At 35.8% G+C, this 17,150-nt stretch overlaps 2 protein-coding genes across 2 annotated transcripts in view; one reads left to right on the top strand and one right to left on the bottom strand.

The window, feature by feature from the left end:
• Positions 1–578, top strand: part of LOC120627213 — a 33,387-nt gene extending 32,809 nt beyond the window's left edge. Inside the window, exon 25 of the mRNA XM_039895085.1 lies at positions 55–578. The gene's annotated coding sequence lies outside the window, so the exon portion shown is untranslated. The remainder of the gene's footprint in view (positions 1–54) is intronic.
• Positions 579–1,846: 1,268 nt separating this feature from the next.
• Positions 1,847–16,515, bottom strand: LOC120627556 (nucleoside diphosphate kinase homolog 5-like). Its single transcript, XM_039895560.1, has 4 exons — positions 16,291–16,515; positions 4,356–4,528; positions 2,841–2,986; positions 1,847–2,138 (listed from the first exon to the last, which is right to left on the bottom strand). The coding sequence occupies exons 1-4, from the start codon at positions 16,429–16,431 to the stop codon at positions 1,891–1,893; spliced, it is 708 nt and encodes a 235-aa protein (XP_039751494.1). The 5' UTR covers positions 16,432–16,515; the 3' UTR covers positions 1,847–1,890.
• Positions 16,516–17,150: the final 635 nt, after the last annotated feature.

The following is a 17,150-nucleotide window of genomic DNA, read 5'->3' on the forward strand; positions in this document are numbered from 1 at the left end:
ACGAAAACATAAAAATAATATATTGCAAAAAAGTAACTCATGTTTTTCTTTCAGGTACATTCATATAAATCTGCATTCCGAAATTGCAGTTAAACGTAATCTCTATTTACTTAAGTATATTTTTTACCAAATGTTTGTTGTAGTTCTCATTTCGTTTTCATAGCATTGTGACTATTTTTTAGTTGATTTGGTTGTCAATTCTGTAGTACACAAATATCTTAACAAAATGGACAGGCTTATAAAATCCGCTTTCCTTTTTCACAAAGAACATAGTGAAAAGGATGGCACTACTTTCAGAACTGACAATTTAGATTCGTTCAAAGATTTGTGTTCAACAGAATTGTTCCAATTGGCGTAAGCGTAATTTTTAAGATTTTCCTGCCCCTACTATTTGACTATATTTTTTACCTACGTAATAATCTGTAAGACTTAGTTCAACTTAACTAATTATATCCAGTTAAATTTCATTTCATTCATTCTTTCAATGTTATTATGCCGCTCATGCTTTTACACGATAGCCTGTGATAAATAAATCTTTTTGTAACTATATTATGCTAATAAATTTGGGGGAGAAATGATTGGTGTTTTATTATCATCGCAATATTTAAAAATATATATTGATGCATATGTTCCTTATTTAATATTACATATTTATATTCATCATCATCATCATATCAACCCATTACCGGCCCACTACAGGCCGTAGTCCACCACGCTGGCCCAGTGCGGATTGGTGGACTCCACACGCCTTTGAGAACATGATGTATAAAATATTATCTACATCTATTTTAATAAAATGAATATACTTTTATTGCTCACCACAATGCAATGCAAGTACATAGAAAAAAAGAAAAGTATAACAAAACAACGTATACAATTTGGCGGCCTTATCGCTTCATAGCGATTTCTTCCAGGCAACCAATAGCGAAGATAAAAAACAGAAAATAGTTAGGTGGTGCATATATACATATACCCATAAAATAAATATTTCATTACTTAAATATATACATATAATATATAAAACACAATATTTGTAACTAAAGACAAATAAATAAGTAACTACAGTTATATGACCCCTGCAACTTCGTCTGCACCAAATCGGTTATTACCGGAAAACACGAATAAAATGACATTTTCTAAAAATGAATCCTAGCTAGATCGATTTATCGCCCCCGAAACCCACTGTATACTAAATTTCATGAAAATTGTTGGAGCCGATTCCGAGATTCCAATTATATACATACAAGAATTGCTCGTTTAAAGATTTAACATAAGATATAATAGATTAAATATGAAACAAAATAAATAAAATAAGTTTGAGTGAATCTTCTTTATCGCATGGACGAGTTGATTTTGTTATTATGAATACAAAAAGTATACTAGTAGTAGTAGTAAAGCTCTTTTTGATAGAGCTCGTCCCGAAAATTACTACAACCAAGCTTATGCAATTTGGGTATTGTACTATCCCGTGTCTTCAACCAAAGGTTGTCTGGAGGAGATCGCTTCAAGCGATAAGCCCGCCTTTATGCATATGTATATTATCGTTTTTTTTATGTGGCTATCTATTGTTAACCTGGCTTTATATTTGTATGTGCGATAAAGACTTTCTTTTCTTCTTAGTTCTGCCGCTAAGCAGAGATTTTTGCAATGCTGTATTCCGGTCTGCAAGGCGTTGTTACAGATGTAATTAAACGCACTTGAGGCTGTGTTCCTGGCATGCCCTGATAGTCGATAGTTGTCCAATTACCACCAGGTTTCGCATCTGCTTCGTCCATCAATAATAATGAGGATAAAAAACTAAACTGTTTTATCAATAAAACAACATTGTTTGGGGAAATCAAGTGAAATCCTTTTTTTATTTATTTTAAAGTTACTAGATTTGGTCACAATTCATTTGACGAGCGACTCCTCCGAAGGTTGAGGCGTGTAACACTTTCCCTCCTCCCTATGGTCTCTCGGTTGCGGAGCCAGTTCGGGCTCGTTCGGATTATGGCGCCGTAGATGATCCGCGAGCCACAATATCGGTTCCGCGGGACGCTCGTGCGCCAAAGCGGTCAACGCAGGCGAGAGTGTTGGTTCGATGTGCTTTTGGATATAATCACTGATTTGCCATTGGCGGAGCAACGGACCTACGACCACTGTGGACAAACAAAAATGGCGTATTTATTTGTTCTTGCAGGGAAGTTTCTCCTATGATTACTTTTGATGGAATTATATTCTAAACAGTGCTCTAAGTATAAGACTGTACGATCGTTATTGAAGAACAGGTGAATACCGATACTCTGGGCGATGCGCCTTTTTTTTAAGTTACAATTCGTCCACACATAAACGCAAGAGGCCATGGAAAAATAAAAAACGGGACTACAAAATTAGCGACTTTAAAACTAGTAAGTTATTTTTGCTTTGAGGTTACAGTGTTTCGATCCTCGAAAACGTTCCACAATTGCGCGAATGCAAATCTTTGTCTAATTTTACCGAAAATAATACGAAAAACCATAATCTGACCTGTATGGTGCATACAGCATTGCCATGCAACTATTGATTAGTTAAGTTCTATGGAAAGAATAATCGAATAGGTTCATTAACGATTAAACAAACATCCCTTGTGTGAGCTGTCAAAATTATCATCCTAAAGTAACTTAGTAGCCCTCGCGTGTAGGTACAACTACCTACCCGCATTTGAAATAAGTTTTGTTTTAAATATTGCAGGACCTTAGACGATATTTGAATGGTACCCAGATATAGAAAGGAGCTTGCATGGAACGCGCCAAAGTGCATGCAATCACCGAATCGTCATCGATTTAGGTAGGTATATGGAAAACATGTTGTAGGTAACTAACTGTCCGGAAAGAAGAAGTGTATTTCCCTCAAAGCCTCCGCATGGTTTTCACTGCCGTGGACCGCGTTGAAGTAGTCGCCGTACTTGGTGCGGCGCCCGTAGCACGCGCGTAGGCTGTCCGGCCAGTATGCTTGCGCTTCCACTACTCTAGAAAAGAGTAGGTAAGTGTTTGTATTTAGCAACGACGCAAACACTACTGGGTGTTATATTTTTGGCGTGTACGTGTGTGTCTGTGGTATCGTATTTTCCGAACGGATGAACCGACTTTGTTTTTTTTTTTTAAAGGTTATTTAGTGCGGAGTGTTCGTAGCTATTTTTAATGATAATTGATCTAAGATGGCCGTCATCACACACATGAAAGGGCTTGGTTAGGAGAATACTAATTCTAATTCAAATTCAATTCAAATGACTAGTAGAATAATGTACAGTATATTCAAATTTGGGTGTTTTTAAAATTTTAAATCTATATTTCTATTCAAGATTTGATAAGTAAGTGCTTTTTATAGCTCCAAGTTATCTTAGTTCCTAGAAATTTCTACGTACTTTGCCGGCATGATGTTCGAGATGTACTTCTCAGTAACAGCGGTGCCGGCCTCGACATGTTACCAAATTAAATATACCAAGTAGAATAAGTGTCGTTAGGAAGTCCCAAGCTTTTGTCTCTGTTCTTCCTTTTATTTTTTATTACACTACTAGTCCTTGACTGCAATCTGTCCTAAAGATAAGTGATCATGTAGTCTAAGATGGTAACGGGCTACGAGAACTCGCCCAGTTTTTAGATAGGCTATCTCTTTCACTCTCAGGACGTATGGCGTTAGTGGTTGTGTGCATCAGTGCGCATCGTACCTGTAATCTGTGTAGGTAAAATACCATATTTTCCAATAATCAGTGTTTTTTCTTCTGTTGTTGGAACTATTCATACTTACAACACCAGAAAAATGTACACAATTAAAGCAAAAAAAAATATTCTATTCTATTCTTCATTATTATAATTTATTTCATTATTTAGATTTTTTGTAACAAGAATCTATTATTGCTAGATATTTTATATATTGTTGTTTTAACTGTGCCAGACGCTAATTAAGAATGAAAAAAATTTTTTTTCCTCAAAATATTTCAGTATGGCTGAAATTATCATTTGATGTTATTTACTTGTACCCGTCCAAAAACTAATTTAATTTCCCAAACAATAATTGAAACCTTAAACCTGACGGTTCTTAAAGTGAAAAGTGCTACGGTATCATTTTGTACAGGTAACACTACCGCCAGCCCGTATAACGTCCTGGAGAGTGATGGAGATATATATAGGAGCATATCTTAAAACTGAAATTCACTCTCGAAAACGTTGCTAGGTCCTAGAATATAATTTGTTTCTACGTAACATAGCCTCTGGTCTGGTCTCAAGTTGCACGTATTTGTCGGCAGGGTGATCCAGCAAGATCCTCGCAATTATATATAGGTTTAAAGGTACTTATTCCGATCACGGGTAACTTGAAAGCTTTCTTTTGTGACCAACCTCGCTGGGCCCATAAGAGTGCGCCACTTTTGAATACAGTTTCTGGTGGCCAGGACTAGCGCGATTATTGGTCCGCTGGACATGTGAGCCACCAGATGTGGGAAATGATGCTTGCCGTAGTGCCCTCGATACAGCTCGGCCGCTTGCTCCGGTGACAAGCGAACCTCCCGTCTCTAAACAACAAGAAGAAATACTTTGCTGCACGCAAAACAAAAAGGTATACAGACAATAAACTTTTCCGCTCTCATCTCTTAAAAAATAGAAAAATCCTATTGATTGTCAATACGTAAAATCATGTTTTAATCTGCTGAGTTTCTTGCCGGCTTCTTAGAATTCTTTGGTAGGAATTATTCTTAGTAGAATTTGAATCAACATCATCTTTCGACGGTTTTCAATGGCCTTATAAGTTGGACTTCCCAGGTTCGATCCTGGGTTTAGGGACGATATGGGAATGAATGAATGAATAAGTATACCTACTTTTATTCTATGTACTACACAAAAAGTTGAAACATAAAAGAAAAAAAACAATCACAAATCAATACACGTGTAAAAAGATTCCAGTCCAAATAAAAACCAAAAATTTCAGAATCATACACTATCATATAATTTGTCAATTACGCAAACAATATACTTCCAATTTAGAGTCTTAAAATAATTACTCTTTTACTAATATATTCCTTTCCCTTTTTCCTTTTTCTTTCTCTTTTTTCTTTTTTCCCCGCCTCGCTTTAGTCGCCAGTCCTGCCAACTTTCCAACGTGCCGCACCTTCGCACCTTCTTATCAAATATAAATACTCCAAATCCATTACTATTTTTATCAAAAGGATTCATTATATTGATTTGCATATCATCTCGTATTGATAATCTAGCTTAGAATGGCATTTATCTGTGACGAAAATTCAAGTTACCTTACACACGATATCATATAAAATTTCGTAGCCTTATACTTATTCACAATGCAAACACTTGAAGGCAAATCAAAACTAACAAGAGATACCTAGGTAAGAATGTAGGTACAGAAAATAGGAATGAGAATTTAAAATTTCAGATTTTTCTCTGGTCTGGTCTTGTTTGTACTTCGCTAGTTACCACTCTACTGACAAGGACGTGCCGCTAGGTGAAACTGACACACCCGTACAGGAGAGATTGCAGTTAAGGTACGGGACTAGATTCCTGGGTCAGTGCAACAATTATTCATGTACCTAGGTAACTAGGTCATGATGGGTTTTTTATAAAAAAATATTAACTTTTTGTTAATGACCTGGATCTTAGACAGCTTATCGTGGAAAGGTTAAATATCAGCGTCGCATGATATGCCAGGAACACGTGCTGCAACGCCGCACGTGCTGCCGCCCTGTGACCTGTGTGTGTCAACCTGTGGTGTACGTTTAAGGCTCATGTGCCCGTAATTACACCCGAAACCACGCCTATCACACCGGAACACAACACTGAAACAGCGTCTCTCCTAAGTCTGCTACTCATCCAGAAAAAAATGGTTAAAATTCATTGTCTCTATTACCTACTCTATTTTGAATTTAGCGCCCGTTTAATGATAACTTGCAAATATGACTAAGTTGCCAGTAATGGAGGCGGTGTGAATGACGCATGCTACGAGGGTTACTTACTCATATAATGTTTTTTTAAAAAACATAATTCGTAAGCTTTCCTAGTGACTCATTTCATTATGATGATTACATGATCGCTATAGTCAAAGTCAAAGTCCAATATATCTTTATTCAAATAGGCACATAGATGGCACTTTTGATGCGTTATTATATACAAAATGTGTACATAGCAGTGAGTAGTGATGGCGATAACTACAATCGTAAACTTAAAACTAAAGCTAAGAGGGTTCCAATCGCGCCCTGGTCTAAGAAGAAGCCCACAACAAACTTAGCCGGGTGTTCTTTTTGTTATCACCATCTCACATTGTCATTAGAAAATATTTAAGAAGCAACCTGGTTAGAGCAATTGTTTACACCCAAGCTTTTTTATCGTTTACGTAATCCTTTATACTATAATAGGACTTTTCTATAAGCTTTCGCTTAATACAAACTTTGAACTTCTTTAGTGACATCCCCAAGATATCAACCGGTAATTTATTGTAAAATTGTATACAATTTCCTTTAAATGAATTGCTTATTTTGTGTAGTCTAGTGTACTGCACTGCAAGTTTATTTTTGCTTCTAACGTTCAAATTATTGCAGTCACATTTTCTTTTAAATTTTGATATATTTTTGTGAACATACATTAAATTTTCAAATATGTATTGGCTATAGAGTGTCATTATTTTAACATCTTTAAATTTATCTTTCAATGACTCTCTCGGACCCATTTTATAGATCGCACGAACAGCCTTCTTCTGCAGCACGAAAATAGTGCCAATATCAGCAGCATTACCCCATAGTAAAATTCCATATGACATAATGCTGTGAAAGTAACTAAAATAGACTAGCCTAGCAGTTTCTATGTCTGTCAGGTGGCGTATCTTCTTTACTGCATAGGCAGCAGAACTAAGCCTGTTCGATAAATTATTTACATGAGGGCCCCATTGAAGTTTAGCATCTAACGTTATTCCTAGAAATACTGTTGTATCCACAGGGTTCAATTCCTCATTATTAAGTAGTATAGTGGTTTTTACATGTTTAACATTTGGTAATGTGAATTTTATGCACTTAGTTTTATTTTCATTTAAAACCAAATTATTAGCTTCAAACCATTGTACTACTTTAGCGAGATAGTTGTTTACATCGTCTAAAGCTAATTCACGTCTCTTAATTTTGAACATAAGTGATGTATCATCAGCAAACAATACTATCCCGTGATTGTCCTTAACAAGGTAAGGCAGGTCATTAATGTAAATAAGGAATAGAAAAGGTCCTAATATAGTTATTGCTATTTTTTATTTTATTCTGTATGTATCGGGACTTTTCCAAGAAGCAATCGCGTTTAAAACTACTGGAACATAATTTAACACAATCTCTAAACTCAGCATCAGTATTGTATTGACGTTCTGCATAAAGTTCGTACATTTTTTGCCTACTCTTATGCAGTTCAATTGATGCCCACTCACTAAAAACTAAAGCATCAGTCACCACAACCGACTTACTAGTGAATATAGAATTAAATAGTCGTTGAAACGTGTTGAAAAAACAGCTGTACATCTCATTCGGACTTGTCCCCGATTGTAAGAACGGGAGGTCTTTGACGAGGCTAGTTCTCATTTTCTCTATGCGGTTTGATGTCACTGGTACAAAAGTAATTTTATGTTTGGAGACATTTTTCTTCACATTTTCAAATTGAATTAATTGACCACAATGATCAGAATCTAATTTATTTATTATGTGTTTACTTATTGGAATTATATTCGTAAAAATACCTCGTAAAAATATTCGTAATATACAACCCCCAACCAGAAATTCAACTATAGATTGGTAGAGATAAGTCACGTGTTTTTCATTTTACTCAGCTTGCTTTAAACAAAAGCCCAATTAAGTTTAAACATGAATGAAAGGACCGAAATAGAGGCTGTTTGTTTAGACCGTATGACGCATGCTATGATGATGCCTAACTACGTACCTACTAATCTTCTGTTTATTTACTAAACATCTATCTATCTATATATATATAAAAGAGAAAGGGTGTGGTTATGTTCCGTATAGGCTCCGAAACGGCTGGACCGATTTCAATGAAACTTTCAGGGTATCTCCGGATTGACCTGGCGAGTACTCCTGTAAAGTTTGGTGACGATCAGAGCACTCCTATTTTTGAACTGTCAAACTGTCAAATACAGCTTTTATTTACTATGATGATATTCTATTGTTGGGTGTACATGGGTGTAGATAATGATCTTGAGAAGAGAATGAATACGGAGAGAAATAAATGATTTAATATATTATGAGACTTAAATTAAAAATTTAATGATGTAAGATTATTGTTTAAATAAAATAAAGCAAAATCTAGCCCGGCGAAGCTGGCTGGGTACGCTAGTAATTCATAAGCTTTTCTAACGACTCATTTCATTCTGATGATAACATTATCGCTATCTATACCTTAGTAAAGTGGTAACAAAAATTGAACTATCGGTAAAGGTACCTAACAAAAATTGAACTATCGATTTACTTTTTTTTTTTATAAATAAATAAATATACTACGCCAATACACATATCGCCATCTAGCTCCAAAGTAAGCATAGCTTGTGTTATGGGTACTAAGATGACTGATGAATATTTTTATGAATAATTGCCATGAATACTTATAATATACAGATAAACACCAAACAAACATTTTCCAGTTGTGGGAATCGAACCAACGGCCTTGGACTCAGAAAGCAGGGTCGCTGCCCACTGCGTTAGTCAGCCGTTTAAAGGGTTTAAATGAAAGTCCAATTAATGATTCAACATGTACTAGTCGTGGAGGTATCTAATATATAATTTAAAAAAAATATATCTAATACTGCCAATTCTGTTGTAGGTACACAATCCGTGCCATCTAAATTGACACAACGACAAAAGGGGTTATTCACGTTCGTACGTTTCTGCCGTCTGTCGAACAAGATAGCCTGACTAAAACCTCATTCAATTTGGTCTGGTATTCTCTTAAAAGGTAGGCTAGGTCTCTCTCAATCTCTCTCGTAAAGGTCTTATTATTAGTTAGTGTAGTTATCGAGAATTGGGGTCATCATATATAAAATTTAAAAATCAAGTCCGACTGTAAGTTCTAAAGATCAGTGCGTGCAAAACAAACACATCAGTGTTGGTATTTATTAGACTTGAGTGAAAGAAGTGTGTAGGGAAAGTTATAGTAAAATTCACGAAAAAAAAAATTAAAATTCACATCAAAGTTCAAAGGGTAAATAAATTACAAAATTTAATAAATGGGCCTAGTTGTAATGGACAGCACCACTCGAAACGTCAATGGGAATATGTAATTAGTTTTTTCTTTTATGGTTTCCATAGATAACAGCAGTGACCGCCCCGATGCACGATGCTGGGGTGCTCAAGATCTAATGTTGACACAGGGCTGCCTCTTAGTAATTTGAATAGATGAATAGATTTTGTTATAAAAAAAAATTGATGTGAAACATCTATAGGCCAGGTTAAACCTGATTGTTGGCGTGGCGATACAAGCCGTGGCGAAGCATCGCCATGATAAGTTAAGTAGTTGAAATAAATTTTTAAATTTAGATGTATTCAATAAAAGTGTATGTTTATGTTATAAATGGTCAAATGAACAAATTTGTAATGCTTTATCTTTTCATTATGCCATATATGATTCCTGCGGTAATCTGTTATGTTATGCATATAACTATTATGCATATATAAATTTCGATTTTTCACATCTGCCAGGCGTCTTATGACGGCTGACACATTTTTGATGTGAAACATCTATAAGGAAGGATAAACCTGATTGTTGAGGCGGCGATACAGGCCGTGGTGACGCATCGCCACGCAATATGATGGAGTATATGTACTATACGTAGTTGAGTTGTCGCAAATAAATTCATATTAATAATTTTGATAATTTTTTTTTTATACTTAATCAATCGAGTTTATGAACGGCGGTAAAAATGCGGATATTGGATTATTTACGAGTATAATAATCAACAAGTAGGCATTGAGTGTGACACAATCGAGTCTTTGTTTTTTTACTATTGTGTACTAAACATGTGGACCAATGCATTAGGTACAATTATTTCTCGCGAAAGCGCTCGGCGGGTCATGGCCGTACTCGTGACATCATAGGCAAAATTAGACCTATATAGACGGTTCTGGTTCTCATAACTTAATATTATTGATTTTAGTATTGATAACACAAAACTGAGCAACAGATAGTTTGTAATCACAAAATAATTGATATACGCAACTAACAAGTGCGGTGATTTTCGGAGTTTTTCAACCGGTACAAAATTATGTTAAGGTATATAGACGTGACTCTGAACGACATCACGTCACACGTGCAAAGCTAGGACGGGTCGCCAGTAAAATTTTTCTTTAAAACTACAACAGTGCCAGCCCTACATTAACAAGGGCTGTCTGTGACTTTAAATAATGAACGCGCCCCCGCTTTCAGTGAACGCGATATATTTTGCATACGGCCCTTCACAACCCTTGCACAAGGGCCGCCGCGCTGGCCACTACGTTCCCAAATCACGATCGATGAATGACTTGCTACCCTCTTTGATTATCTAGCAACATACATATATCTACTATTTGTTGTACGCGTTCTTCGTCTGCGTTTATTACGGTATTTACAAATGTCGTGTACAGCGTTTCTTTAAAAAGTAGTCTAGTTACACTACGTCTTTTCAGCTAACTCTAGGCCATAAACCAAATCATTTTGACGACCACCCTGGCGCAATGGTAAGCGCTGTAAATTAAAGCAGGAGGTCTCAGGTTCGGCAGGGGCATTTTGGGAATTTATAATTGCTGAATTTTCTCTGGTCTGGTCTGGTGGGAGGCTTTGGCCGTGGCTAGGTACCCCCTACCGACAAAGACGTGCCGCTAAGCGATTTAGTGTTCCGGTGCGATGCCGCGTAGAAACCGATTAGTGGTATGACTTCCATACTCCCTAACAGGTTAGCCCGCTACCATCTTAGAATGCATCGTAACTTACCACCAGGTGTGAATGCAGTCAAGGGCTAACTTAAAATACTTAAAATATAAAAAATATATTGATTGGATGATTAGTTGGGGCATGAAGGAAGGAAAAACCGACGAACCCACTTTCGCATTTATTATATTAGTAAGGATTTTACTTTAGTAATAACTGACGGACCCATCCCACTTCACCGAAAGAGCTGTTATAAAAAGCTCAGCTAGTGTATTTTATCTATATATTTAAATAAAGACAGTAAACATGTATAGAATTAAAAACAAATTACTTTAACGATATAAATTCTGCATTTAATGTGCTACAGGAGGGTTATATTAGCATTCTATGTATGTGAATATAGATTTCATAATTTGTGATAAACGACTAAGACACCGGGAGGTATCTTTGCATCGTTCGAGTCCATGTAGGACTGAGGTGCATCGATAATGCAGTATATCAACCAACTCAATGTCATGAACATAAATATCTGGCAAATATGAATTTATAGTTATGAAAAGTTTAATTATTTACCCACTTTATAAATTTACTGTAACATTTGTTTGTCATTGGCTTCCTCTGGCCACATATTCCAGTAATCTCAATAAGGTGATTTTACGCGGTTACAATTGGCAGTTTCGGAATGCTACCATATCATCAACATCATTGTTGTGGCCACCGACTACCTTTTTTTGTTTAATAAATAACATCTCAGGGTTTTAAACTTTTTATAGGTACCTCCTTTTTAGCTTTTATGTAGCCCTGTTTTAGATTTCTCTTTTCGAGTTTACAACTAGATACAGCACTGTTACTCAGTGGCGTGCAATTGGTTTCTTACCAGGGTATGCACACAGAGCAGGAAAATTGCATAAAACGGCAAAAATCCTCCTGCTATACGAGATATATGTAAATTTTAGGATATGCTTTTGTGCATGTATGAAGTGCACGCCACTGCTGTGCACTGCGTTACTCAAGGTCTCTCCCAACGGGAGGGTATGCCCATAATCACCACGCCGCTCTGTAGACGAGTTGGTTATCGCAGTAGCTGGTAGGATTAGAGGACGCTTCTGCCCGTTCCCTGTTTCTTCCCTTAGTCGTGCCAATACCAGCGGGAATAAGGGAAGTGGTGACAATTTTTTTCTGATTTGCGATCTGCCGTCACCCAAAGGCAAGATGTCGATAAGTTTGATGAGTTAAAATAAAACTCCTATTCTAAAAACTACAAATTTAAATTACAGCTTCAATAAATAAAAGTACTTACAACTACTGTACGTAAAACTAAAATATACTTATCTAACGGTTTTAAAAAATAATGAATAATAATTTCATACAAAGTCTTTGTTTATTTAACATAAAAGCTCGGTACTGTAATAAAAAAATGTCTGTTATTCACACTGTGCCAAACGACTGATTCTGACGCATCATTTATTTTTTACGTCTTATTTGAATGGAACAATAAAGCCGACACAAACGACACTAAAGTTTGGCATGTCTTAACAAGAGCGTCCTAAATGGTATCGATAGCGGCAAAAGAGATTTAATAAGCAACGAAATATAGCAACTTCTAGTAGACCGTCACCACAAATAACGTCAATACTCCTTGTGTTGCTAAGTGAGACAGAAAGAACTTAAACTATAATTAATTATCATGCAGTTAAAATAAATAAATATACTACGACAATACACACATCGCCATCTAGCCCCAAAGTAAGCGTAGCTTTTGTTATGGGTACTAAGATGACTGATGAATATTTTTATGAATAATATACATAAATACATATAAATAATAATATACAGAATACCCAGACACAGAAAACATTCATGTTCATCACACAAACATTTTCCAACAAGTTTCCAGGGAATCGAACCATTGGACTCAGAAAGCAGGGTCGCTGCCCACTGCGTCACTCGGCCGTCCAGATATATATAATATTATAAATATATATTTGATTGATACGATGTTCAACTAATAACGACACACAAATATGGAACAGAAATATTTGTTTCTCATTTATTAAAGTCAAAGAAAGCCTCCTGACATTGCTTATATGCCTTCTCATGTGACAAAGCCCGTCTGGGGAAGTACTATCTGTCGGCTGAAAGGCGTGGTTGCCATGGTGGCTTAACACCTACGCTTCATATTGATGGATTTAAGGGCAGCATGTTGCAGAACTTGCGACTTAAAAAAGACAGACATGTTGTTCATTGACCAATCGGTAGTGGTTTCGGGCGCGTTTTAGATAGAAAACCTGCTAAGTTGAAAAAAAATGGCTTCACCCGGGAATCGAATCCAGGGCCTTTTGATCTGTAGTTAAACAAGTCTATCTATTTATGTGATTTATGTTAATATATATATATCTATATGGGTATCCAAAATTCTGCGCGGTTATAAAACAAAACAAAACAGCGGGTAACTACTAGCGTTGTTAACCTACGTGACATCATTTTATAAGTTCGAACGTAATTGAATTAATAATTTGTCGATAAATCTTTTAATCCTATACTTATGTATTACCAATTATTTAGTACACGCGGTTGCCAGCAACCTTGTCGTTAAACAATAAATTGTTCCCGTACAAACTTCCGTCCCCCTTTCTACAACTTGTCTATAGTTATTTTTCAAAAGTCTGATAGGATTATTTTATTTGAATTCATTGTGCTTACAGGAAATTTACACTTTTAAGTTTATCGAACTCTCTAATTATCTTGTAACATTTACATTTATATTAACACATTAAATGTAGTCAAGATCGATTCGGATTCATATAACATATACAAATTTGTTATATTTTATCTGTAAAGATTTACTCCAAATTAAACCTCACCAACACATCAATGAAAGCGGTTAAAAATAGTACCTCGCCTTTGGTATGCTTGGATCACAATTTTACATATTCATGTTCTCTAAGCTACATTCTTCCCGCGGATGTCGTACGAGGCGACTAAGGATATAACGGAGAACGGTCAGCAGCGTCCTCCGTGTTACTACTACCATCAACGATCACCAAACCCGTCTGGGCGTTATGGGCAAACCCTCCCGTTGGGAGAGGCCTTTAGTCCAACAGTGGACTATGATAGGCTATTGATGATGATGAAGCTTTCATAACAGTAATCGAACTCTACTGCTGATTTAAAGTTTAATCAGATAGACTGTCGGTTTTTCGTTTTCAGTGTCGTTGTGAATAGTCAATACAAACTGGCCGCACTATTTATTGACTAGCCGCATAAACTATTTGTTCTTAGCTTAGGTATTCAGGACGGATGAAATCTTTGAGATGTCTGTCTCTCAAAGATTTCAGTTTGAGTTAACGTAAAACGTAAAAGCTTACAGATTTTACATTAACGATCAAAAAGCTTGCTCCTACTTCATAGCTAAATATCGATTGACCGTGGGATGGTGATAGTAAGAAAATCGGCTCTTTTTAGACCATAGCGTTAGTAAATAAGTTTTTCCATTCCTACTTTGAGGTGATGATGATAACTTCATTTTTTTACTTAAAACTGAGTAGGGTTCCAAACGTGCATTGTAGGGCGGGCTAACATACGCACCGAGAAAAGTCTTGTCTTGTTGTAGTCTTGATGTCTACCCATTATTTCTTCTATCTCTATAGAAATAAGATGAGAAATTAGTAGTGATATCATTTTCTCGTGGCACGCAAGCTTCATGCCATATAGGGCACGGTTGGAACCCTCCGAGCTTAAGTTTTAAATTAACGAATTTAGTTATCATCACCACCAGTGGCGTGCATAGAGGGTATGCACATGGGATGCAGAGGATTTTATTTATATTTTATTTATTTATGTTACACTTACAATGCCTATCCTTAAGATTTATAACCCGTACTTGTGATTTTCTTTATTTTATATCATCTGCATACCCTGTACATACCCTCTCTGCACGCCACTGATCACCACATCAATATAATGGAAACATAAAGTCAAAGTCAAAGTCAAAAATATCTTTATTCAAGTAGGCCCACAGGTGGCACTTTTGATGCGTACATAAGAACCACACGGTAGTGAGATGATGGCGATAACCACATTCGTAAACTTAAAACTAAAGCTACGAGGGTTCCAAACGCGTCCTGGTCTAAGAAGAAGCCCACAACAAACTTAGCCGGGTGTTTTTTTTTTTTTTTTGTTATCACCATCTCACAATGTCATTTTAAATTATTAGAAGTGCAACCTGGTTAGAGCAATAATTTACACCCAAGCTTTTTTATCGTTTACGTAGTCCTTTATACTATAATAGGACTTTTCTATAAGCTTACTTTTAATACAAACTTTGAACTTTTTAAGAGACATCTCCAAGATGACAATTGGTAGTTTATTGTAGAATTGTATGCAATTTCCTTTAAACGAATTATGAATTTTATGTAACCTAGTATATTGCACTGTAAGTTTATTCTTACTTCTAAAAATGTGTATGAACGCTGCATAACTGCCCATGATAGGTTGAATTAAGAATTTTGAATTTTAATTTAGTAGTTAGCGCAGCGGATTTTTTGCGATTAGTTGACTAATGCTCTGTTGTCTTTACAATGAATATTTGTAAAGCACTTTACAATTATTCATAAAGTCATCATCTCCTGAGGATGCTCCGGTTTTGGAGCGAAACGTGCGTAGAGGGTACATTGCCGAGGATCTGTTTGGTGTGTTAGGTAAGTATACGGATTGAATTAATTATAAATGACACCATACGTGTTCGCGGAGTATAGCAAATTAAGCTTAATTTTAATAAAATATTATGGATTTCCGCAAAGTGTTCTATCCAATTAGTTTGTAGGCTTTAACGCCTTAACTTGTCAACCAACTCAGATTGTCACCATGTTGCAGACAAGGACATATTATTAAGATCATTTTCATCCAAAAAAGTATTGTTTCCCGAGGTATGGAAAAATAATTTCTAAGAAAGAACTAGGTACCTGATTTATCTGTTAAAATCTTAGTTAAAGCCGCAGAAGTTTAGCCCTTGACTGCAATCTCATCTGGTGGTAAGTAATGATGAAGTTTAAGAGTAGTACTGCCAGATAGTAACGAGCTCACCTGTTATATATAATATGGTATGGCAGTTATATAATACCAACACCCACCCATTACCAAGATGTGGTGTGTACGTGACATCATACCGAAACAATAAATCGCTTGGCGGCACGTCTTTCGACAGTATGGTAACTAGCCACGGCCGGCCGGCCACGGTAGAAAATAAAAAAATCTTAAATTATAAATTCCCAAGATACCCCTGCCGGCGATCGAACCTGAAACCTCTAAAAAGAACAGCTCTCACCGCTAAGCCATGGAGATCCAAGAAAGATAAAAGACTAGTATCGTTTTTAATACTAACAGCGAGTATCTGGAATCCATGGTTGCGTATATGATTTTCTATATCTTCACAGTCCTCATACGCCTCTGGCTTTATGATTGCCAACGTACGCTCCGAAAAGGAATGGTAATCTGCGTCGGTGTCTGACGACGCTACCGACATTTTACTTTTGATATTTAAATGTAAATGTTTACTAACGTAAAAGGATTGTTTCCCTCGATTATGTTTCAGTTTATAGCAAAGAGTATCTAGAGTTCATAAATACACAAAATAAACCACATCAATTCTTACGTCACAATATTACGCAATAATTGAAATAAGTCATTATTTATTTGTTAATTGCCAACCTTATTTTTGTTTCTTAATTATAGCTTATTTATATTCTCTTTGTACCTAAAAGAGAATGTAAACACTATTGTAAGTAATACATTCAATTCCATTCTTGTTAATGGCTATAAAGATATACCAATAACTAAATTCACGACAGTATTCATTATTATCTATATAAATTAAATTAAAAAATAAAAACTAAACCTTCTGCAATAAAAGGGTTCCTTACATTTACAAACGTTTCATATCAAAACCTATTGCCTATGAGATTACGAAACATGGCTGCTACAGCCTTTAAATTTAATATATACCCAAGTACTGTTTAAAATAACAAGGAATTAAATATACGTTCTCGTACTTATATATAGAATGATTTCCGTTTATTTTATACTGAATAATGTTTTGTATTCCGAAATTTATTCATATTAGTATTTACATACTTTCCGGTTCACTCATAAATAAAAAACTTCCATGATGAGCTCGATAAATTCGTGCGTCAACACGAGCCATAAACGTTAGTTTATACAACATTACACTCGATTAAGGTCATT

The sequence above is a fragment of the Pararge aegeria genome, chromosome 11, assembly GCF_905163445.1.
Source record: "Pararge aegeria chromosome 11, ilParAegt1.1, whole genome shotgun sequence".
NCBI lineage: Eukaryota > Metazoa > Arthropoda > Insecta > Lepidoptera > Nymphalidae > Pararge > Pararge aegeria.